General features: G+C 43.7%; 1 protein-coding gene across 1 annotated transcript; it reads right to left on the reverse strand.

The window, feature by feature from the left end:
- Positions 1-2,266: 2,266 nt before the first annotated feature.
- On the reverse strand, positions 2,267-22,652 carry tacr1b (tachykinin receptor 1b). The gene is made up of 7 exons (XM_075456157.1): positions 22,409-22,652; positions 16,705-16,880; positions 9,187-9,381; positions 6,631-6,781; positions 6,213-6,409; positions 5,997-6,093; positions 2,267-4,875 (listed from the first exon to the last, which is right to left on the reverse strand). Exons 1-7 carry the CDS (start codon positions 22,634-22,636, stop codon positions 4,705-4,707), a joined length of 1,215 nt encoding a protein of 404 aa, XP_075312272.1. The 5' UTR covers positions 22,637-22,652; the 3' UTR covers positions 2,267-4,704.
- Positions 22,653-23,820: the final 1,168 nt, after the last annotated feature.

A 23,820-nucleotide genomic window follows, 5' to 3' on the forward strand; every position in this document is an offset into this window, starting at 1 on the left:
AAAGAAGGAGGGATGTTTTATTTCCACCTGGAGATTCTGCAGGTTTCATATTCTAAAGATGGTCAAAGAAAGTCATTCAACCCGTTTCTTTAGGACTGGAGTCGCAGCTAATCTGAGCACTGAACGGTATTTATATATATATATACATATATATATATATATTGAGAGAGAGAGATTTATGTACCGAATACGCTTTATGATGTCAGGTTTTCACATAAATCCCGAAAAGACGACAAACTATGAGTGATGGGTATGGTCGTACAAAGACCTTAAACTTGGGTACAAAGAACCTCGGATGCACGGATCAGCAATGATGACATTATGAGGTCAAAGGTCAGAGGAAGACCTCACTGTCAGAGGTCAAAGGTCAGAGGAAGACCTCAGGCCCTTTAACAGGTTTTTAGCCCCCCTGAAGCTTCCTAAGGCCCAACTAAAGATGAAGGGAGGTCCAGTAATACGCTGATGATGAGCGATTGTTTCCTGGAGGAGTTTGACCCGTTTATCTGAACAGCTGGGAGACGTACAGCTTCTGGGAAAAACTGAAATCCTGACTTATTGTTTGATATATGTACATATATACAGTATATATACTGTATATATACTGTAATATACTGTATATATGTACATATAGACTGAATATACTGTATATATTACTGTGTATTGACTATATGTGTATATATGTACATATATTACAGTATATATACCGTATATTCACAGTATAAATGTACATATATACTGTGGATATTATGTCTCTGTAGCTCATCTGGTTTTTTACTTGATCAATTTTAAAAACTTTGCAACACAGGTTATTTCTGAATGTATTTAATTAGTTTTCATTTTATTTATATATGTGATTATCTCTAAATTCTCATTCTAATTAGGTATAAAATCATTTATATTTATATATGTGTGTGTGTGTGGCGGCTTTTGAACATCTTCTTTTAGATGTTTGGTCAGTGAAAGGTTGGGGGGTTGGAAGTGTGCGTTCATAATATAACTGTTCAAACAAGTTTCTTCTGGGAAATCCGCTGGACGTCACTGTAACAAACACCGGGGCCCCAGGAATCCCCAGCTGTGTGGCCCCTGCTCAGAGTTCAGAGTTTAACTGGCTCCAGTTTGGACTCTAAAACCTTGTTTTGGTGTTCTACTTTGAAAAGAGGAGCCCAGAAGGCAGGAGAGCAGCTCTGAAGGACTTTGAGACCAGGGGTGAACCCTGCGTGTTCGCTGCAGTTTGGGACTGGACCAGCAGGGGGAGCCACACATCTGGCTGAGAGTTAATGTTAGTTTAACTTAGTTAACTTAGTTAACTCTCATGTTTGTTAACCCACATCAGCAGACAGGACAGGAATGAAAGGTGTTCAAGAAGAAAGACGAATCACAGCTTTTTTTTCCTGTTTATTTAAATTAAATTAAGTGTTTTCACAGCTTGATGTGATTAAGATCTTTAAAAAAAAGGAATTTATTTAAAGCAAACGTGACTTCTTCCTTTGTTTTCACGAGCAGGAGGGAAACAAATGAAAAATCTCTTTTATTATTTAATTCTTTTTTTGATTTTCTGCTTTCTGCTCAGAACTCTGAGATAAACAAGCTCTGACGTGCACGCACCCACATGCACGGAACAGGGCGTCCAACCAGTCACAATGTGACTCATTGTTTTGAGTCACATTTCATATGAAACAAGCTTTTTTTTACATTTGAAGAGGTTTTTAAGCTAATTTCAAGATCACTTTTATCCCAAAAGTCCTAAATATCACATCTTATTTCAAGAAATCTTGACAAGCCGATTTTCACTAGTTCCATTGGCAGATTTTTTTGCTTATTTCAAGCATAAACATCTTTTATTTGTTTTTTTTACTTATTTTTGGAGGGGCATTTTTTCCAGTGTGAGACTTTCTTCACTCTTTTAAAGTCTGAGGCTGTGTTCCAAACCGCATACTACTCCTACTAACTTTCTGAGTTAGTATGCGAGAAGTTCCCGGATGCATACTAGATTCTCTGAAATGTTGGGTATGCATCATGAGGTTACTACTCATACTCAAACTACCCAAGATGCATCGTAACGTGACGTCGCCGATCGTCATTTCCTGTCAAAGCGGCAGTTTCAAGCTAGCTACAACGAGGGTAGGTTCACTTCCTGTTTTCAAAACAAAAGCACCAATTGTATGGTAATGGCTGTCCCTATGATAAAAGGCAACGGGTATTTTATTTTGTGAAAATAACCGGAAGTGCGTTGCTCACTGCGGCTAGCTTTAGTAGCGCCGAATTCGTGGGAACAAAATTGTAAACAGCCGGTATTTTGTCAGGTTTTCATCACGTTGGGGATCTAAACGACTACTTTCTCACCTGAAAATGTTTCAAATGTTGCTAAAGTTTACAAAGTTTAGAGCTTAAGGGAAATCAGCTTCAGGCCGGCTGATTTCGGCTCGGGCAGGAGCCAAATGCATTGTGGGTAAACGCTCTGCATACTGTCTGGGATGGAAAAATGCACCAACTCCAAATCCAAAAGCTACGTTTGGAGGGAAGCTGAACTCATACGCTCGTTAGCTTGTAAAGTTCCTGCTGATCCTGCAGGGATTGTGGAGCTTTGGGAGTCGGCCATTTTAATAAGGAAGTCAGATTTCAACCCACTTTATATTATATATAAATATATTATATTATATATTTGTATTATAAAGGCTGATTTAACTTCTATATCTGAAACAATCTTCAGGTTCAGCATTAAAGACTCACAGCAACACTGATTATTATTTTAGTACAGTTATTAACGCAGTGTTCAGCACCTCAAACCCACATGACTGCTGTTAGCTGTTAGCTGCTAGCTGCTGTTCAGCACCTTTAACCCACATGACTGCTGTTAGCTGCTGTTCAGCACCTTTAACCCACATGACTGCTGTTAGCTGCTGTTCAGCACCTCTAACCCACATGACTGCTGTTAGCTGTTAGCTGCTGTTCAGCACCTTTAACCCACATGACTGCTGTTAGCTGCTGTTCAGCACCTCTAACCCACATGACTGCTGTTAGCTGCTGTTCAGCACCTTTAACCCACATGACTGCTGTTAGCTGCTGTTCAGCACCTCTAACCCACATGACTGCTGTTAGCTGTTAGCTGCTGTTCAGCACCTCTAACCCACATGACTGCTGTTAGCTGTTAGCTGAGTGTATTGATCAGTGAGACTGATCAATACACTCGATCGACTGAACCAAAAATAATCTCATTCATGTAATTAAGTTTCAACCTTTTAAAACAATAAAATTTTCATTTTTTATGGACTTTTACTTAATTTAACCAAGTTCTGTCTGTCCATTTCTTCCTTCCTTCCTCCTTCTCTAATTAAAACATGAGGAATCTAATAGCTTTTATGTTAACGAGCTAATCTTGGGGGTACAATTGCCCTTCCACCACATCAGAAGCGTTAGCTCCTCCCGCTCTTTGTGTCCGACAGCTGAAACTTTGCCGTCTCTTAGCGGTTGAGCTGCTGCTGTTCTTTTCCTCGGGGCAGTTATACGTGTCTCTGTTCCCGTGTCCCTGCCTCTATATTTAGCAGGCCGGTGACCCGGCTGCTTCCAACTGAATCCTGCGCCTCGCATTGTCGGAACACGAGGCTAATCCTGTCCAACAGGTGGAGGCTCTGCTCGCCCACGGCCTCCGAGCCGCCCCCCTGGCGACCCCTTGGCGACCCCTTGGCGTCCCCTTGGCGTCCCATTGGCGTCCCCCTGTCTCCACGCAACACAAACACAGCTTCTCAGAATCAACTTGACGTAACCCTGTTGCTGAGGGCAGATGGAGGTTTCCCACAGCCCGCCTTCAGCAGGCAGGTCGGGACTCAGAGCTGCACAGGGGATGAATGAAGGTCTGCAGACGGGTTCCTGCAGCCTCTGCCGGGCCTCATGTCTCAGACACTACTGAACAGAGATAAGACCAAGTCACACATGTGCAAGTCTCAAGTAAGTCTCAAGTCTTAGCTTTCAAGTCTCAAGTAAACTTTTCATGTGCAAGTCAAAGTCTAGTCAAGTCAAAGTCGAGTCAAAGTCACCTTATTATTGCAATTTTACCTGCAGAATCTGATCTTAATAAAGTGAAAAGACGAGATATAAGTAACTGTCAGTAAACATCATCAGAATCAGAATCGCTTTTATTGCCAGGTATGTGGACACACACAAGGAATTTGACTTCGGTTACACCTCGCTCTCTTTAGTGCAACAAGTACAAAAATAGACAAAAAATAGACATAGAACTAGGCTAAAGTATAAAGTGCAAATTGGTGCATGGTGCATCATTGGCCAATGTGTCCACCCCGTATCAAATCAAGCTAACGTTAGCTAACTACAGACTAGGCTAACAGGATAATATTGGCTAATTTGACGAGCACTCACTGGTCAGAATGGATCTTCAAATGACGAACAAAGTTGGAAGTTATGCTAGATGCTTAACACTCAAGTCAAGTGCCGAGTCTTTAACTTCCTAGTCCGAGTCGAGTCTCAAGTCTTTTATTTTATGTCAAGTCAAGTCACAAGTCATCAAAACAGCAACTCGAGTCGACTCGAGTCCCCATCTCTGGTACTGAACGCTCCAAATGACGCAAGCAGCCGCTGGTTTTTAAAGAATATCCCGGCTACGTCCTAAATCTGTACAAAGGAAGGGTCGATCTGTTCGGTATGAGAGAACAGAGCTCTCTGACCGGCTTCAGCCCCTCCACATCAGTCCTAACAGGGCGGGCTCTGCTGTGGGGACACCTGAGCGCTCCTGGGAAATGTCTCTGAGCCGTTGGATGTGAGCTGAGGAGGGCAGGAAGGCAGCTCAGCAGCCTGTTGCCCCGCAGGATCAACAGCGCTGGAAACAGCCGTCTCCATCCGGCTGGCTCGATACGTGCTCGCCTGGAAAAACAAGAGTCGCTTCTGAGGTTACTGCAGAACAGATCCAGCTTTACATCACAGAATTAATTAATCTTTACCTCCATAAAACCAACAGATCATGGCTTAGAAATACCTTAAACCTTTATTTATTTAGGAAAAGAACACAGTGAACATCACCTGCTTCTTTAAAAAGATGGAAGATGCTGAGTTTAAGAAGTTAAAGTTCCTCCTCTGTGACAGACTCTGTTAAAGGTTTCTCAAAGTTAACTTACAAAATGTATGAATCTGATCAACAGTCCATGATGATGTCATCTAAAGATTCAGAGAATTAGAGAAAACTTCAATCATGAGGAACGAGCTGGAAACCAGACGGCCGATATTTAATCAGGGGCTGTGTTCCACACCGCATACTTCTGCTACTACTCCTACTAACTTTCTGAGTTAGTATGCGAGTTTGAGTCAGCGAGAAGTTCCCGGATGCATACTAGATTCTCCGAAATGTTGGGTATGCATCATGAGGTTACTACTCATACTCAAACTACCCAAGATGCAACGTAACGTGACGTCGCCGATCGTCATTTCCTGTCAAAACGGCAGTTTCAAGCTAGCTACAACGAGGGTAGGTTCACTTCCTGTTTTCAAAACAAAAGCACCAATTGTACCGTAATGGCTTTCCCTATGATAAAAGGCAACGGGTATTTTATTTTGTGAAAATAACAGGAAGTGTGTTGCTCACTGTGGCTAGCTTTAGTAGCGCCGAATTCGTGGGAACAAAATTGTAAACAGCCGGTATTTTGTCAGGTTTTCAACACGTTGGGGATCTAAACGACTACTTTCTCGCCTGAAAATGTTTCAAATGTTACTAAAGTTTACAGAGTTTAGATCTTAAGGGAAATCAGCTTCAGGCCGGCTGATTTCTGCTGGGGCAGGAGCGAAATGCATTGTGGGTAAACGCTCTGCATACTGTCTGATCAATCAGTATGTAGTATGGAAGTATGTAGTATGCAGTATGCGCTATGTAGTATGCAGTATGTAGTATGCAGCATGTAGTATGGAAGTATGTAGTATGTAGTATGTAGTATGCAGTATGCAGTATGTAGTATGTAGTATGTAGTATGCAGTATGCGGTTTCAAACCCTCACCTGGGTTTGCAGGTAACGGGGGGATTTCAGCTCCAGCTCCTCTTTGGCCACAGTGGGGGCACAGCAGCAGAACACCTGCTGGAAACCTGCCCTGAACCTGCCGGGGGGGACACAGATGCCCCACAGCAGGGGGCAAACAGGAAGGATTACGCACGCAGACACAGATTACAACAGATAAACATCTGGAACAGGTGAACATCTGGAACAGGGACCCACCTGCTGTTCAGGCAGTAGTAGATGATGGGGTTGTACATGGTGGAGCTCATGGCCAGCCACATGACAGCCAGGTACACCTGCTGCATGAAGCGCTGCTCCAGCAGCTCGGGGAAGAACTGATGCAGCAGGAAGTAGATGTGGTAGGGCAGCCAGCAGAGGGCGAAGGTGCACACCACCACCACCATCATCTTCACCACCTGTGAGCAGAGGACGCCGTCAGGACACCGTCAGGACGCCGTGAGGACTAATCCGTTCAGCTTGTTTTTACAAGTCAGAGATTAAAAAGTCCTCCCGTTAAACGCTGCGGCTACATTACCTACGTCACCGTCACCTACGTCACCTATGTCACTGTCTATGTCTCCGTCACCCACATCACCGTCACTTATGTCATCTACGTCACCTACGCCACCTACGTCACCTTGCGCTTGGCGATGAGCTGCTCCTTGTAGCGCTCGGACGAATCTCCGGGAATCTCACTCGCCCAGAGGCTCAGGCCCACAGTCAGGTAGGCCCATCCCATAATGCACAGGGGCAGGAAGTAGATCAGCAGCGTCACAGACACGTAGTAGCTACGGCAACAAGAAGGAGAAGAAGAAGGAGAAGACCGGAGGAAACAGAGAGAAACAGAATAAACTTTAAGGCACAGAAATGAAATTACAACACAAACAAATCTAATTTCATCCACCCTCCGTAGCCTCCACTAGGGATGGGAGTCGAGAACCGGTTCCCAGTGTTTCAATTCCTTGGAATCGTTTGGTGATTTTGCAAACGATTCCCTTATCGATTCCAGTGGGCGCGAATGACGTCAATGAGTCCAGCGCAGCCAGCAGCCAACAGTAAACATGGCGCCCAAGCGGTACAAACGCTCGAAAGTTTGGTTCCACATCCCTAAAAAAGACGACAACAGGGCAACTTGCAAAGTGAATATTTCACCAAAGGGAGGAAATACTACCAACATGCAATAACTATGAATGAATGTCGCGTTTTCGATCTGCTCCGGACTAACGTTGGTGAATCTGAACCCAGCAACGTTAGCAACGTTAGCAACGTTAGCATGTCCTCGGCTAACACTGCAGGTAACTAACAAACAAACACTGCCTATCATGTTAGCACCATTTGCCTCATTGTAAAAGCTGCTGTTAGTAACGGTTAAGGTTAAATGAATGCCTTCTCAGGCATTACATTTAGATGAAATCATGAGAGACAGAGCCTGACTGGCTCAGAGCCAGAGGCTGGTGGTACTACCCCCAGTTCACCTCTACCTCCAGCTTCTCCTTTCACCAGAGCAGGAAGAGTTAAATTACCCAGGCCAGGATAGACCAATGTGGACCTCACCGTTGTTGGGTTTGTGAGCTCATGACTCGTGTTACTTCTAAACTAAACAAAGTTGATGCTGATCGACCGGTTTGTTGTCCTTTTTCTCCAAATGAGAATCGATAAGGGAACCGACAAAGAACCGAATCGTTAAGCAGAATCGAAAATGGAATTGGAATCGTAAAAATCTTATCAATTCCCATCCCTATCCTCCACCCAACTTTAGCTTCAGATGATGCTGCAGTTCCTCAGAAGCAGGAAGTTAAAACTTTGCTTTTTGCTCAGAGAGTGACACCATCATCACCTCCACCCTCCTCATCATCACTGAATCTGAGGCTCTCATAATAAACCTTTTCCATGGTTACTGAAGGTAACGATGGAGCTGTAAATGAATGGAAACAGAGATGTTGATGGGTTAAACCACAGGATGCATTTAAGGCATCAATAATAATAATAATAATACTGTCAGACGCATTAAACCCTGAAATAACAACTTCCTAAATAACTTGAAATGTTTCATCTGGAAATGAAAGATAATCCGGAGAAAGTCGCTGCTGTGGGTTATTATTGGCGGGCTTTAATCTCCTGGTGTGCAGACTTTGAATTTTAGCCGAATGAATAAATAGGCAGCAGGTCTGTGGGCTGCCTGTGGCAGTAGCACGATGATGACGTCAGTAACACCCACTTTACGACAAAAATTCAAAATTACAGTAACCCGGATTTTTTTAAGTAAGCGACGCACCTCCACGTTATCAGTGCTAGTGTAGAGTAATTAATAAATTATAAACAGCGTAGTTTGTGCCTGTATAACGTTGCCCATAGGAAACCGTTTCATGGCCGAATATCTCAAGAGAGCAGCCAGACGCCTCGCGAATATCTTCGGAACAGCTCCAAATGACCAACAACAAGCAGGGGTGAGTAGAACATCATGTTATAATGTGAAATTAAGGGCCCAATGTCAAAAAAACGCTCTTGTCCTTTAAGCATATTTAAAATGGCATAAAAACTGTATTTTACACAGGACCTTGATAAAAATGACATAAATGTCTCCTCCATTTAGGGGCTGGCAGAAGCGCAAAAGGGAATGGGAAAATCGATTGAAAAGCACAAAATGAGGCCATTTTGAAAATGCCATTAAAGCTGTATTTTAAACAGGACCTTGATAAAAAATTACATAACTGTCTTCATCAGACCTGTCTTAGGAATTTTGGGTCTCGCAGAGACCCAAAATTCAATTGGAAAATCGATTGAAAAGCACTTAACGAGCCCCAAAATGCATTTTAAAATTCTAAAAAAACTGTTTTTTAAAACAGGACCTTGAAAAAAAAGACATGGCTGTCTACAACAGACCTGTTGTGCCGCGAGCACCCAGATCACAGCCACCATCCCCCGGGTCTGTGTGGAGGTCAATGGCAAAATCGATTGAAAAGCACTTAACGCACCAAAAATGCCAAAAAATGCCCTGTTTTGGAGGCCTCATAACTCAGCCATACGACATCACAGAGACCTCATTCAAAGTTTATATGTGACAGGAGACTCTCAACTAAACTAAAAAAAATTGGCACCCATCAAAATTTCTTCAGAAATTTTCTAGTTCATTCAGTTTACAGCTCGTTCCTCTGAGTGAAGAAGCAAAGACAGGAAGCAGCCTGATACTCACATCTTCCTGAAGTCCACGGCGCTGTAGTCGGGCCAGTCGATGAAGCAGACGGTGCGCCCGGGCAGGGAGGCCGTGGCTGAGTACAGGTACTGAGGGAAGGCCAGAAGCAGGGCGAGCACCCAGATCACAGCCACCATCCCCCGGGTCTGTGTGGAGGTCAGCCGCTGCTGCAGGGGATGGATGATGGCCATGTACCTGCCACACAGACGCAGAAAAAAAGCCCGTTTATCAGGCTCATTATTAAAGAAAAAGCCCCGTTTATCAGGCTCATTATTAAAGAAAAAGCCCCGTTTATCAGGCTCATTATTAAAGAAAAAGCCCCGTTTATCAGGCTCATTATTAAAGAAAAAGCCCCGTTTATCAGGCTCATCAAAAACAAAAAGGCCCGTTTATCAGGCTCATTATTAAAGGTGTTCCATCAACAGTTTTTCTGCAGGATTCTCCAGGAGGATTCTGGTTTCTGTTAATCTCTCTCAGAGTGAAAATGAACCAGCAGCGACCTGATTTAAGAGTTTCAAGAGATTCATTCAGAGATCGATCAGCTTCTTCTGGACCGAAAACAAAGTTTCAGTGCAATCTGTTGGTTTCCTTAGCTAGGAAATTGTTTTTGAATTGGCTCTATATGAACGAATTGGATTATTTTATGAATACTTATGATTACAATTAATTGAATTCCAATTGGCTTGAATTGGACTTTATTATTTAAGTGCCTTGAGATGACATTTGTTGTATTTGGCCCTATATAAATAAAAATGAATTGAATTAAGATCCTCCTTCAGTTTGAGCAAAGAAAAGCAGAAAATTAATTCTTATCACTGATTAAAGGGACAGTTCGCCTCTTCTGACATGAAGCTGTATGACATCCCATATCAGCAGCATCATTTCTGAACATCTTCTTACCCCCTGCTGCGTCCTGTGAGCAGAGTTCCAGCCTCGTTTTGGTGTTGCTGAAGGTAGTCCGGCTAGTTGGCTGGGGTTTAAAAAATAAAGCGTTTTGCTTCTCAAAACAATATGCGTTCAACAGAGTAATACATTTGCATCACAAAATGGTTCTCCAGGAAAAAGTCAGATCTCACAATCTCTTGGCCCTATTTTCTCTCCCTTCGTATCACTGCCTGCTGTGCAGACCCCTGCTTGTAGTAAATTAGAGGGATGGACGCCGAGCCGATGTGGAGATGAGTGATGAAGAACTCTGCTGACACTGTCAGTAGAGTGGGTGTGAGGAAGGAATGCGGACTTTCAAAAGAAAACTGAGTTTATTTCACAAAACAAAACGTGGTTAAACAAAATTGGGCTGAGCCGGATTCAAAAACTAAACTGTGAATTAACAAAACAAAGTCACTTGACATGGCATGGAAATAAATATTTAGCTTAGCTTAGCTTAGCTTAGCTTAGCTTAGCTTAGCTTAGCTTAGCTTAGCTTAGCTTGACTTGACTTGACGGGATGGGTAGGATCTGACAAACAACATGGAAAGACTGGAAACTAAATAGGGACCTGGGAGGGATTAGTGACTGGGTGCAGCTGGTGGGGAATGGACAGGTGACACGAGTGAAGCTAACGAACTGAACATGGAAGTGAGGGGAAAACAATGGAAAAAGACCAAGACCTGAAATCTAAAACATGATGAAACATAAAACTAAAAACATGACAGACACGGACTTAATCGAACAGAGAAACCTTTATTGCATTCATAAGGTCCGTCTCGAATTTACAGAAAAGATGCATCAAGTCTGGAGAGAGTAGCCCAAATGTTCGAATGAGATCTCTCTGTCTTTCAGGGGGGAAACTCCTTTTAATGGGTGTTCATTTATCCCTACGTATATGGTGGAGATGCTCCAGGTATCTAGCCAAGAGACAACGCTTTATTTTTTAAACCCCAGCCAACTAGCCGTACTACCTTCATCAACACCAAAACGAGGCTGGAACTCTGCTCACAGGACGCAGCAGGGGGTAAGAAGATGTTCAGAAATGATGTTGCTGATATGGGATGTTACACAGCTTCATGTCAGAAGAGGCGAACTGTCCCTTTAAGAGAATTTTCTCTGGTAATTTTCAGCCTTATTTTACAATGTGTTCAAGAAGTACAAGAGAATGTTACTAAAATTAAAACTAATGAAAACTACATCAAGACAAGATTTCAATCGTCCAAACAAAGTTTGTGCTGCTTCGATGAAAAAAGTCAGATTTCAGTGAAAGGATTAAAAAAAACAGTAAATACTGTTTCTACCAGAAGGGGGAGACCTTAAATAAGCATCTGCAGCCACTTCCATCCATCCATCGCTAACTGGAGAGAGGATTTACTTTCTGTGATGTGTTCATTTCTGCAGATTCAGGGAGAGGAAGAGTTCTGCCTACTGAGAAAGAAGAAGAGAGGCGGACTGTTTCAATTCTCCGCTTCAATAATAGAGTCGAGAATAAAGTTCCGGTTTATCAAATCATGTTTGGTCCAAACAAAAAAGCAACTAAACCCATGAATGCAACAGCTGATCAGGAGTCTAGGTGGAGTCTGAGTCAACCCGATCAGCTGATCACATACTGTCCAGTAAAACTGTTGCAGACACATTTAATGCTGCTTTGCTTTCATCTTGGTGATCTGACTTTAATCTTTAATCTTTATTTCACTTTTATTATTTTATTTTGACACATTCTCAGAATAAAATGTTATTTGCTGTTTTCTCCCCTAAAAGTTCCATTTAAATGCAGTTTGATCAGAACCTGCTGCAGTTGCCACCAGGTGACTGAGATATAAACGCCTGTCGGCAGTATGTGACACATGAAGCCTGAGTCATATTCAATAACCTCTATAATGCACAAGTTATACGTCTGATAATGACGGGGCCTTAAAGCTCGTCCACACACGGCTCTTTGAGCGTTTACACCTGTAGAACACACACCTGCAGAACACACACCTGTAGAACACACACCTGTAGAACACACACCTGTAGAACACACACCTGTAGAACACACACCTGCAGAACACACACCTGCAGAACACACACCTGTAGAACACACACCTGCAGAACACACACCTGCAGAACACACACCTGCAGAACACACACACCTGCAGAACACACACCTGCAGAACACACACCTGTAGAACACACACCTGCAGAACACACACCTGTAGAACACACACCTGCAGAACACACACCTGTAGAACACACACCTGTAGAACACACACACCTGTAGAACACACACCTGCAGAACACACACCTGCAGAACACACACCTGTAGAACACACACCTGCAGAACACACACACCTGTAGAACACACACCTGCAGAACACACACCTGCAGAACACACACCTGTAGAACACACACACCTGTAGAACACACACACCTGTAGAACACACACCTGCAGAACACACACCTGTAGAACACACACCTGTAGAACACACACACCTGTAGAACACACACCTGCAGAACACACACCTGTAGAACACACACCTGCAGAACACACACCTGCAGAACACACACCTGTAGAACGAACACCTGCAGAACACACACACCTGCAGAACACACACCTGCAGAACACACACCTGTAGAACACACACCTGCAGAACACACACACCTGCAGAACACACACCTGCAGAACACACACCTGTAGAACACACACCTGCAGAACACACACCTGCAGAACACACACCTGCAGAACACACACCTGTAGAACACACACCTGCAGAACACACACCTGTAGAACACACACACCTGCAGAACACACACCTGCAGAACACACACCTGTAGAACACACACCTGCAGAACACACACCTGTAGAACACAAACACCTGTAGAACACACACCTGCAGAACACACACCTGTAGAACACACACCTGCAGAACACACACCTGTAGAACACACACACCTGCAGAACACACACCTGTAGAACACACACACCTGTAGAACACACACCTGTAGAACACACACCTGCAGAACACACACCTGTAGAACACACACCTGTAGAACACACACACCTGCAGAACACACACCTGTAGAACACACACCTGTAGAACACACACCTGCAGAACACACACCTGCAGAACACACACCTGCAGAACACACACCTGTAGAACGCACACCTGCAGAACACACACCTGCAGAACACACACCTGCAGAACACATACCTGTAGAACACACACCTGCAGAACACACACCTGTAGAACACACACCTGCAGAACACACACCTGCAGAACACATACCTGTAGAACACACACCTGCAGAACACACACCTGTAGAACACACCTGCAGAACACACACACCTGCAGAACACACACACCTGCAGAACACACACCTGCAGAACACACACCTGTAGAACACACACCTGTAGAACACACACCTGCAGAACACACACCTGCAGAACACACACCTGTAGAACACACACACCTGCAGAACACACACCTGTAGAACACACACACCTGCAGAACACACACACCTGCAGAACACACACCTGCAGAACACGCACCTGTAGAACACACACCTGTAGAACACACACCTGCAGAACACACACCTGCTGAACACACACCTGCAGAACACACACCTGCAGAACACACACCTGCAGAACACACACCTGTAGAACACACACCTGTAGAACACACACCTGCAGAACACACACACCTGCAGAACACACACCTGCAGAACACACACCTGTAGAACACACACCTGTAGAACACACACCTGTGGAACACACACCTGTGGAACACACACCTGTAGAACACACACACCTGCAGAACACACACCTGTAGAACACACACCTGCAGAACGCACACCTGTAGAACACACCTGCAGAACACACACCTGTAGAACACATACCTGTAGAACACACACCTGCAGAACACACACCTGCAGAACACACACCTGTAGAACACACACCTGCAGAACACACACACCTGCAGAACACACACACCTGCAGAACACACATCTGTAGAACACACACCTGCAGAACGCACACCTGTAGAACACACACCTGCAGAACACACACCTGCAGAACACACACCTGTAGAACACACACCTGCAGAACACACACCTGCAGAACACACACCTGTAGAACACACACCTGTAGAACACACACACCTGCAGAACACACACACCTGTAGAACACACACCTGCAGAACACACACCTGTAGAACACACACCTGCAGAACACACACCTGCAGAACACACACCTGCAGAACACACACCTGTAGAACACACACCTGTAGAACACACACCTGTATAACGCACACCTGTAGAACACACACACCTGCAGAACACACCTGTAGAACACACACCTGCAGAACACACACCTGTAGAACACACACCTGCAGAACACACACCTGCAGAACACACACCTGCAGAACACACACCTGTAGAACACACACCTGCAGAACACACACCTGCAGAACACACACCTGTAGAACACACACCTGCAGAACACACACCTGCAGAACACACATCTGTAGAACACACACCTGCAGAACACACACCTGCAGAACACACACCTGTAGAACACACACCTGTAGAACACACACCTGCAGAACACACACCTGTAGAACACACACCTGCAGAACACACACCTGTAGAACACACACCTGTAGAACACACACCTGTAGAACGCACACCTGCAGAACACACACCTGTAGAACGCACACCTGCAGAACACACACCTGCAGAACACACACCTGCAGAACACACACACCTGTAGAACACACACCTGCAGAACGCACACCTGCAGAACACACACCTGCAGAACGCACACCTGTAGAACACACACCTGTAGAACACACACCTGCAGAACACACACCTGTAGAACACACACCTGCAGAACACACACCTGCAGAACACACACCTGTAGAACACACACCTGCAGAACACACACCTGCAGAACACACACCTGTAGAACACACACCTGTAGAACACACACACCTGTAGAACACACACACCTGTAGAACACACACACCTGTAGAACACACACCTGTAGAACACACACACCTGTAGAACACACACACCTGTAGAACACACACCTGCAGAACACACACCTGCTGAACACACACCTGCAGAACACACACCTGCAGAACACACACCTGCAGAACACACACCTGTAGAACACACACCTGTAGAACACACACCTGCAGAACACACACACCTGCAGAACACACACCTGCAGAACACACACCTGTAGAACACACACCTGTAGAACACACACCTGTGGAACACACACCTGTGGAACACACACCTGTAGAACACACACACCTGCAGAACACACACCTGTAGAACACACACCTGCAGAACGCACACCTGTAGAACACACCTGCAGAACACACACCTGTAGAACACATACCTGTAGAACACACACCTGCAGAACACACACCTGCAGAACACACACCTGTAGAACACACACCTGCAGAACACACACACCTGCAGAACACACACACCTGCAGAACACACATCTGTAGAACACACACCTGCAGAACGCACACCTGTAGAACACACACCTGCAGAACACACACCTGCAGAACACACACCTGTAGAACACACACCTGCAGAACACACACCTGCAGAACACACACCTGTAGAACACACACCTGTAGAACACACACACCTGCAGAACACACACACCTGTAGAACACACACCTGCAGAACACACACCTGTAGAACACACACCTGCAGAACACACACCTGCAGAACACACACCTGCAGAACACACACCTGTAGAACACACACCTGTAGAACACACACCTGTATAACGCACACCTGTAGAACACACACACCTGCAGAACACACCTGTAGAACACACACCTGCAGAACACACACCTGTAGAACACACACCTGCAGAACACACACCTGCAGAACACACACCTGCAGAACACACACCTGTAGAACACACACCTGCAGAACACACACCTGCAGAACACACACCTGCAGAACACACACCTGCAGAACACACACCTGCAGAACACACATCTGTAGAACACACACCTGCAGAACACACACCTGCAGAACACACACCTGTAGAACACACACCTGTAGAACACACACCTGCAGAACACACACCTGTAGAACACACACCTGCAGAACACACACCTGTAGAACACACACCTGTAGAACACACACCTGTAGAACGCACACCTGCAGAACACACACCTGTAGAACGCACACCTGCAGAACACACACCTGCAGAACACACACCTGCAGAACACACACACCTGTAGAACACACACCTGCAGAACGCACACCTGCAGAACACACACCTGCAGAACGCACACCTGTAGAACACACACCTGTAGAACACACACCTGCAGAACACACACCTGTAGAACACACACCTGCAGAACACACACCTGCAGAACACACACCTGTAGAACACACACCTGCAGAACACACACCTGCAGAACACACACCTGTAGAACACACACCTGCAGAACACACACCTGTAGAACACACACACCTGTAGAACACACACACCTGTAGAACACACACACCTGTAGAACACACACCTGTAGAACACACACACCTGTAGAACACACACACCTGTAGAACACACACCTGTCCAGAGCGATGGCGGCCATGGAGTAGATGCTGGCGAATATGGCAGCGATGGGGAAGAAGTTGTGGAAGCGGCAGTAAGCCGGGCCGAAGTACCACTCGTTGTGGACGGCGTAGGCGAAGTTGATCACCGTGTTGAAGGCCGACATGGCGGCCTCGGCGAAGGCCAGGTTCACCTGCAGAGGAAGCACAGAATTATATTCCCAGGTTTATTCTATTCAACATGTTTCTGTTTAAAACCTTTAAGCAGTTTATTTAAGGATAAAAACGCCTCTTCAGAGGAGGAAACCCTCTCACTGCGAGGCATTTGGAGCTCAGAATAAATCACACAGTAACAAGAAAACCTCCCTTTGATAATGAGTTCAAAGCTGTTTCAGTCGGACAGGCTGAAATAAAAAAACAAACACACAATATAACCTGGAACACTCCAAACTTTGTAATAATAATTCTAATGTTACAACCAGCCTGGGCAACAATTAAAATGATTTAATCTAATTAATCACATGATTTCCCTGATTAATCACGATTAATCGCATTTGTACGCAGAATCCAAAAATGAATCCAAAAGTAGCGTATAGCTTTTAGCATTTAGCTTTATTTTAAATGTGCTGCCATATGAATGAAAGTGCCATAACATTTGTTGTGCAAACACACTTTTAACATCAGCATCTTTCTGTAGTTTTTATGTAGAAGCCTCGCTCCACTGTCTGTTTCCTTGAATGACTTGCTGCTATCAGTTGTGTGTTTTGCCTTTAAGTGATATTTTAGACTGGAACTACTACGCTGAGAAGACAATTCAACTTGGCAGTGTTTACAGATGACTTTGGTTCTGTCGACTCCGCCGTCTGGAAGAACTTTAAAATGAAAATGGCCGAGTAAAAGTTCCGTACCCTTCTCCATGTTTGGTGGATCCGCCGATTACTTTCTGGTGCTGGCCTACAGGGCAGTGGAAGGAGCAGCTCCTTCATACCTCCAGGCTGTGGTCAGGCCCTACACCCCCGCCCAACCGCTTGGCTCTGCGGCCACCATGCGGCCGGCTGCCCCGTCACTCGGGGGTCCCTGCGCACCGTCGACACGGTCACGGCTTTTCTCTGTTCTGGCCCCCCGATGGTGGAACGATCTCCGACTGATGTCAGGACAGCTGAGTCTCTGCCCATCTTTCGCCGCAGGCTGAAACCCACCTCTGCAGGAAACACTACCCTGATCCGCCCTCTGAGGACATCACCTGTTTCCTCCCAGCTCCTTACGCACTTATTTGTTTCCTAAATTGTCTTTTTCCCCATGTGTCTCGGTACCTAACTTACCGCACTTACTCTAGCACTAGTTCTGCTCTTAGCTGTTTGGTTTTGGAAAGAAATGCACTTCTGATTTCTTGTGACCTGAAGTTCTTTTGCCTACTGATGTGGAACACACTGATTGTAAGTCGCTTTGGATAAAAGTGTCTGCAGAATGACCGTAATGTGATGTAATGTAATTATCTTTACCGTGGAACAGCATTCAATGGTTTATGACCCCAAACAGCCGAACCACAAAGATCTGAACCCAAGGGAGCCGGAGAACTCTGTGTTTCAAGTGAGGAATTCCTGAACCAAAGAATCCTGCATATCAGGAACCCCTCGTGAAATTTCGTGGTCGTATCGCGTCAGTTTCGTTGGTTTTCAGTCAGGATGAGGCGTCAGATGAGAGGCGTAACCAGGAAGCTGGACTGTGTACAGAAACATCTCAAGTATCCGGTAGAAGTTCTCTGCATTGGGACCAACCATCCAGACGCAGTGGTGGTAGAAACATCTGGACGAAGGACTGGAGCTAATCTGAAGGAACAGCTGGAGCGAACGGTGAACAGACTGCATTTATATCACACTTTTCCAGCCCCGCTGACCACTCAGAGCACTTTTACATCGGCTCAAACAGCACTTAGGTGCAATGATTTTTCACCCGCCTGCTGACGGGAAAGTGGCCTTAAGGGCACTTTATCACGTTGAGTCAGTAGGTGGAGACTGAACCTATGACTAAATGTTGTTTTTTGTCTCTTTTCGGCCTCTCAGGTGTGAAGTTATGATGTTTTTTATGACTGAATTATGACAAAATGTTGGTTTTTGTCTCTTCGGCCTCTCAGGTGTGCAGTTATGATGTTTTTTATGACTGAATTATGACTAAATGTTGGTTTTTGTCTCTTTTCAGCCTCTCAGGTGTGAAGTTATGATGTTTTTTATGACTGAATTATGACTAAATGTTGGTTTTTGTCTCTTTTCGGCCTCTCAGGTGTGAAGTTCTGATGGTTTTTCTGACTGAATTATGACTAAATGTTGGTTTTTGTCTCTTTTCGGCCTCTCAGGTGTGAAGTTATGATGTTTTTTATGACTGAATTATGACTAAATGTTGGTTTTTGTCTCTTTTCGGCCTCTCAGGTGTGAAGTTATGATGTTTTTTATGACTGAATTATGACAAAATGTTGGTTTTTGTCTCTTTTCGGCCTCTCAGGTGTGAAGTTATGATGTTTTTTATGACTGAATTATGACTAAATGTTGGTTTTTGTCTCTTTTCGGCCTCTCAGGTGTGAAGTTATGATGTTTTTTATGACTGAATTATGACTAAATGTTGGTTTTTGTCTCTTTTCGGCCTCTCAGGTGTGCAGTTATGATGTTTTTTATGACTGAATTATGACTAAATGTTGGTTTTTGTCTCTTTTCAGCCTCTCAGGTGTGAAGTTCTGATGTTTTTTATGACTGAATTATGACAAAATGTTGGTTTTTGTCTCTTTTCGGCCTCTCAGGTGTGAAGTTATGATGTTTTTTATGACTGAATTATGACTAAATGTTGGTTTTTGTCTCTTTTCGGCCTCTCAGGTGTGCAGTTATGATGTTTTTTATGACTGAATTATGACTAAATGTTGTTTTTTGTCTCTTTTCGGCCTCTCAGGTGTGAAGTTATGATGTTTTTTATGACTGAATTATGACTAAATGTTGGTTTTTGTCTCTTTTCAGCCTCTCAGGTGTGAAGTTATGATGTTTTTTATGACTGAATTATGACAAAATGTTGGTTTTTGTCTCTTTTCGGCCTCTCAGGTGTGAAGTTATGATGTTTTTTATGACTGAATTATGACAAAATGTTGGTTTTTGTCTCTTTTCGGCCTCTCAGGTGTGAAGTTATGATGTTTTTTATGACTGAATTATGACTAAATGTTGGTTTTTGTCTCTTTTCGGCCTCTCAGGTGTGCAGTTATGATGTTTTTTATGACTGAATTATGACTAAATGTTGGTTTTTGTCTCTTTTCGGCCTCTCGGGTGTGAAGTTCTGATGTTTTTTATGACTGAATTATGACTAAATGTTGTTTTTTGTCTCTTTTCGGCCTCTCAGGTGTGAAGTTATGATGTTTTTTATGACTGAATTATGACAAAATGTTGGTTTTTGTCTCTTTTCGGCCTCTCAGGTGTGAAGTTATGATGTTTTTTATGACTGAATTATGACAAAATGTTGGTTTTTGTCTCTTTTCGGCCTCTCGGGTGTGCAGTTATGATGTTTTTTATGACTGAATTATGACTAAATGTTGGTTTTTGTCTCTTTTCGGCCTCTCGGGTGTGAAGTTATGATGTTTTTTATGACTGAATTATGACTAAATGTTGGTTTTTGTCTCTTTTCGGCCTCTCGGGTGTGCAGTTATGATGTTTTTTATGACTGAATTATGACTAAATGTTGGTTTTTGTCTCTTTTCGGCCTCTCGGGTGTGAAGTTCTGATGTTTTTTATGACTGAATTATGACTAAATGTTGGTTTTTGTCTCTTTTCGGCCTCTCAGGTGTGAAGTTCTGATGTTTTTTATGACTGAATTATGACAAAATGTTGGTTTTTGTCTCTTTTCAGCCTCTCAGGTGTGCAGTTATGATGTTTTTTATGACTGAATTATGACTAAATTTTGGTTTTTGTCTCTTTTCGGCCTCTCGGGTGTGCAGTTATGATGTTTTTTATGACTGAATTATGACTAAATGTTGGTTTTTGTCTCTTTTCAGCCTCTCAGGTGTGAAGTTATGATGTTTTTTATGACTGAATTATGACTAAATGTTGGTTTTTGTCTCTTTTCAGCCTCTCAGGTGTGAAGTTATGATGTTTTTTATGACTGAATTATGACTAAATGTTGGTTTTTGTCTCTTTTCGGCCTCTCGGGTGTGAAGTTATGATGTTTTTTATGACTGAATTATGACTAAATGTTGGTTTTTGTCTCTTTTCGGCCTCTCGGGTGTGAAGTTATGATGTTTTTTATGACTGAATTATGACTAAATGTTGGTTTTTGTCTCTTTTCAGCCTCTCAGGTGTGAAGTTATGATGTTTTTTATGACTGAATTATGACTAAATGTTGGTTTTTGTCTCTTTTCGGCCTCTCGGGTGTGAAGTTATGATGTTTTTTATGACTGAATTATGACTAAATGTTGGTTTTTGTCTCTTTTCAGCCTCTCAGGTGTGCAGTTATGATGTTTTTTATGACTGAATTATGACTAAATGTTGGTTTTTGTCTCTTTTCGGCCTCTCAGGTGTGAAGTTCTGATGTTTTTTATGACTGAATTATGACAAAATGTTGGTTTTTGTCTCTTTTCGGCCTCTCAGGTGTGAAGTTATGATGGTTTTTATGACTGAATTATGACTAAATGTTGGTTTTTGTCTCTTTTCGGCCTCTCGGGTGTGAAGTTCTGATGTTTTTTATTGTTTTCTGTGACATTAAACTGAATAGTTGTGAGTTATGGGCTGTTCATTGAATGAAAGCATTAGTAATAGCTTCTCTTGGTTATGTTTCATGGTTTTAAGGCATTTTATCAGCCAAATGAATCATCTGTAAAATACTCATCAGATTAACTGATAAGGTGCTTACTCACAGGGACTGAGACCCCCCCACCTCCTGTTTGGAGCTTTGATTTTTGCTCATTTCATTAGTTCCTGAACCATCATAGATAAACATTTCATTGAGCTTTGCTCCACAGTCTTTACAGTGAGACTTCTGACCCTGAAAATAAAATGTATTTATTCACCTGTTCATGACCATAAAACTGCTCTTTTGTCATTTTAACCCTCCTGTTGTCTTGCAGGTCAAAAGTGAGCCACCACCATGTTTAGCAGCAGAAAAAATACCTTAAACTATCTTTTTCCAACTTGAAATGTTATGACTTTTCCTAAAGGGACCCCATCATTAGAAAAAGTCATTCTTTATTTTTGTTTATGTTTCCATGTGGGCTGTACACCACTAGGGTACAAAGATTGTCTTATGGGTCATTTTTGACCCGTGAATTATAAAAACATTTAAACAGCAGAAAAAAGTTCACTGTTTTTTTTCCCTTTCAATATAATTAATTCAAAAGTAATTACTTCACATTTATATAATAGCAATAATAAACCTTTATTATGTAAAAGAAAACTGAGAAAACAAGAAAACTGTTGGTCCAACTGACAGTTGGTTTGTGGTAAAAAAAAAAAAAAGAAAGTGTAATCCTGGAAACTGGTGATTGTCTTTTTGTATTGTGTAACAAAAAATACATGATAAAAAATGTATTGAGTTGAGTTGAATAAATAAATAACAGGTGGTTTCATCATACTAAATAGATTTTGGATTTAAAACTCAAAGTTGCTTTATTTTGGGGCTTTGGTAGGGCGGGGCATTTCTAACCCGTAGCCTCCCCAACAGGCTGCCCAACATCAGCACGCACTCCTCCGTTACTCACCAGGAAGTAGTTGGTGACGGTTCTCATGCGTTTGTGCGCCAGAATAATCCAAATCACCACCAGGTTTCCGACCACGGACACCGCGACGATGCTGCAGTAGGCGGCGGCCCAGAGCGCGACCCGCCAGCCCGGCTGGACGAACTGGTTGAAGCCGGCGCTGCAGTTACCGGACGCGTCGGTTCCGTTACAGCCGGAGGTGTCCGCGTCCGTGTCCGTGAGCGGGTCCATGTTCTGGGCCTCAGCGAGTCTGGGTGCTGGGGGGGCTAAAGATAGACCGGTGTCCTGTTACCGGGAGAATTCCTCTCAGAGGAGCCGCGCCTGGAAAAATGGAGCAAGCTCACTGTTAAGCGAGCGTTTTACGCGCGGTGGAAGCGCGTGCCAGAGGACACCGTGGCACCGTCACCATCCACTGAGGCGCCTCAGGCTGTACCCCCCCCCCCCCCCCCCCCCCTCCCAAACACACACAGACTGGCATTGTCCATCCAATATCACCTGTGTTGGAATTAATTCTGCAGCCAGCTGATCTGCAGCATTATCTATAATAATAATATATTTCATCTCAGCAGGATTAGTTCTGGGTCAGTCTGATGATACTGCTTTATATAATGTGATGGGAAAATAAGGTAAAAGGAGGCAGAAATCAAGATTAAACCCAACATTAATATAGCTAAATATCGGGGAAAACCGACCAGCTGTATCCACATGGAAAACAGATATTATACTTTTTAATCTAAAGATTTACAGACTCTCCCTTTGGGTGAAACTTCATTCACTGTGTTTGAATGCGTTTTTAATGTGTTTTAACGCGTTTTACTGTGCTTTTGATGTGTTTTAATCCGTTTGAATGTGTTTTAATGCGTTTTTAATGCGTTTGAATAGGTTTTAATGTTTTAAAGCTCTTAGATGCTCCAGACACTAACTGATGGGAGCTGATACTGAAGGCTACACTCAGATTTTCCACCACTGTATTTAGAAAGTATATCACAGTCTTGTTTATTCATTACATGCTTCAACTTTTGATAAATACCAGCACCTTTTGACATTTTGAATAGCCAGAACAACATGATTAAACATCTCATGCTCAGTGGGTGACTTACAGTCTATAGTTTAAGCTCAATGAGTTTGTGTTTTCTGTCACCAGTTTGTGTCCTTCTGAGCCAAACTGCATGTCAGCCGATCAGAGTGGTGGAAAAACAGATGAAAGGGAGAGTTTTTGTCTCTCTGCAGCTCATCTGATCAAAGCCATTAGAGTCCACAGCAGGGAGAAGAGGAATTCAATCTCATCCGTCACCTGCTCCCTCACAGCTGCTGAATCTCCCTCTGCTCGTCAGCACTCATGTTCCAACAAGTGATGGAAACACAAAGAGCGGCAGAATTCACCCGAGAATAACGGAGGGCCTCCTTCATTTCTG

Source organism: Odontesthes bonariensis, chromosome 22 (genome assembly GCF_027942865.1).
Source record: "Odontesthes bonariensis isolate fOdoBon6 chromosome 22, fOdoBon6.hap1, whole genome shotgun sequence".
NCBI lineage: Eukaryota > Metazoa > Chordata > Actinopteri > Atheriniformes > Atherinopsidae > Odontesthes > Odontesthes bonariensis.

Bases quoted from the DNA above. Each gene is read 5' to 3' on its own strand.
- tacr1b (XM_075456157.1), bottom strand. From the start codon at position 22,636: ATGGACCCGCTCACGGACACGGACGCGGACACCTCCGGCTGTAACGGA. The intron at 6,410-6,630 runs GTGACGTAGGTG...CTCTGCTCACAG, and splicing joins AGCTCATCGCCAAGCGCAAG to GTGGTGAAGATGATGGTGGT. The intron at 6,094-6,212 runs GTGGGTCCCTGT...CCCCCCCGGCAG, and splicing joins TACTACTGCCTGAACAGCAG to GTTCAGGGCAGGTTTCCAGC.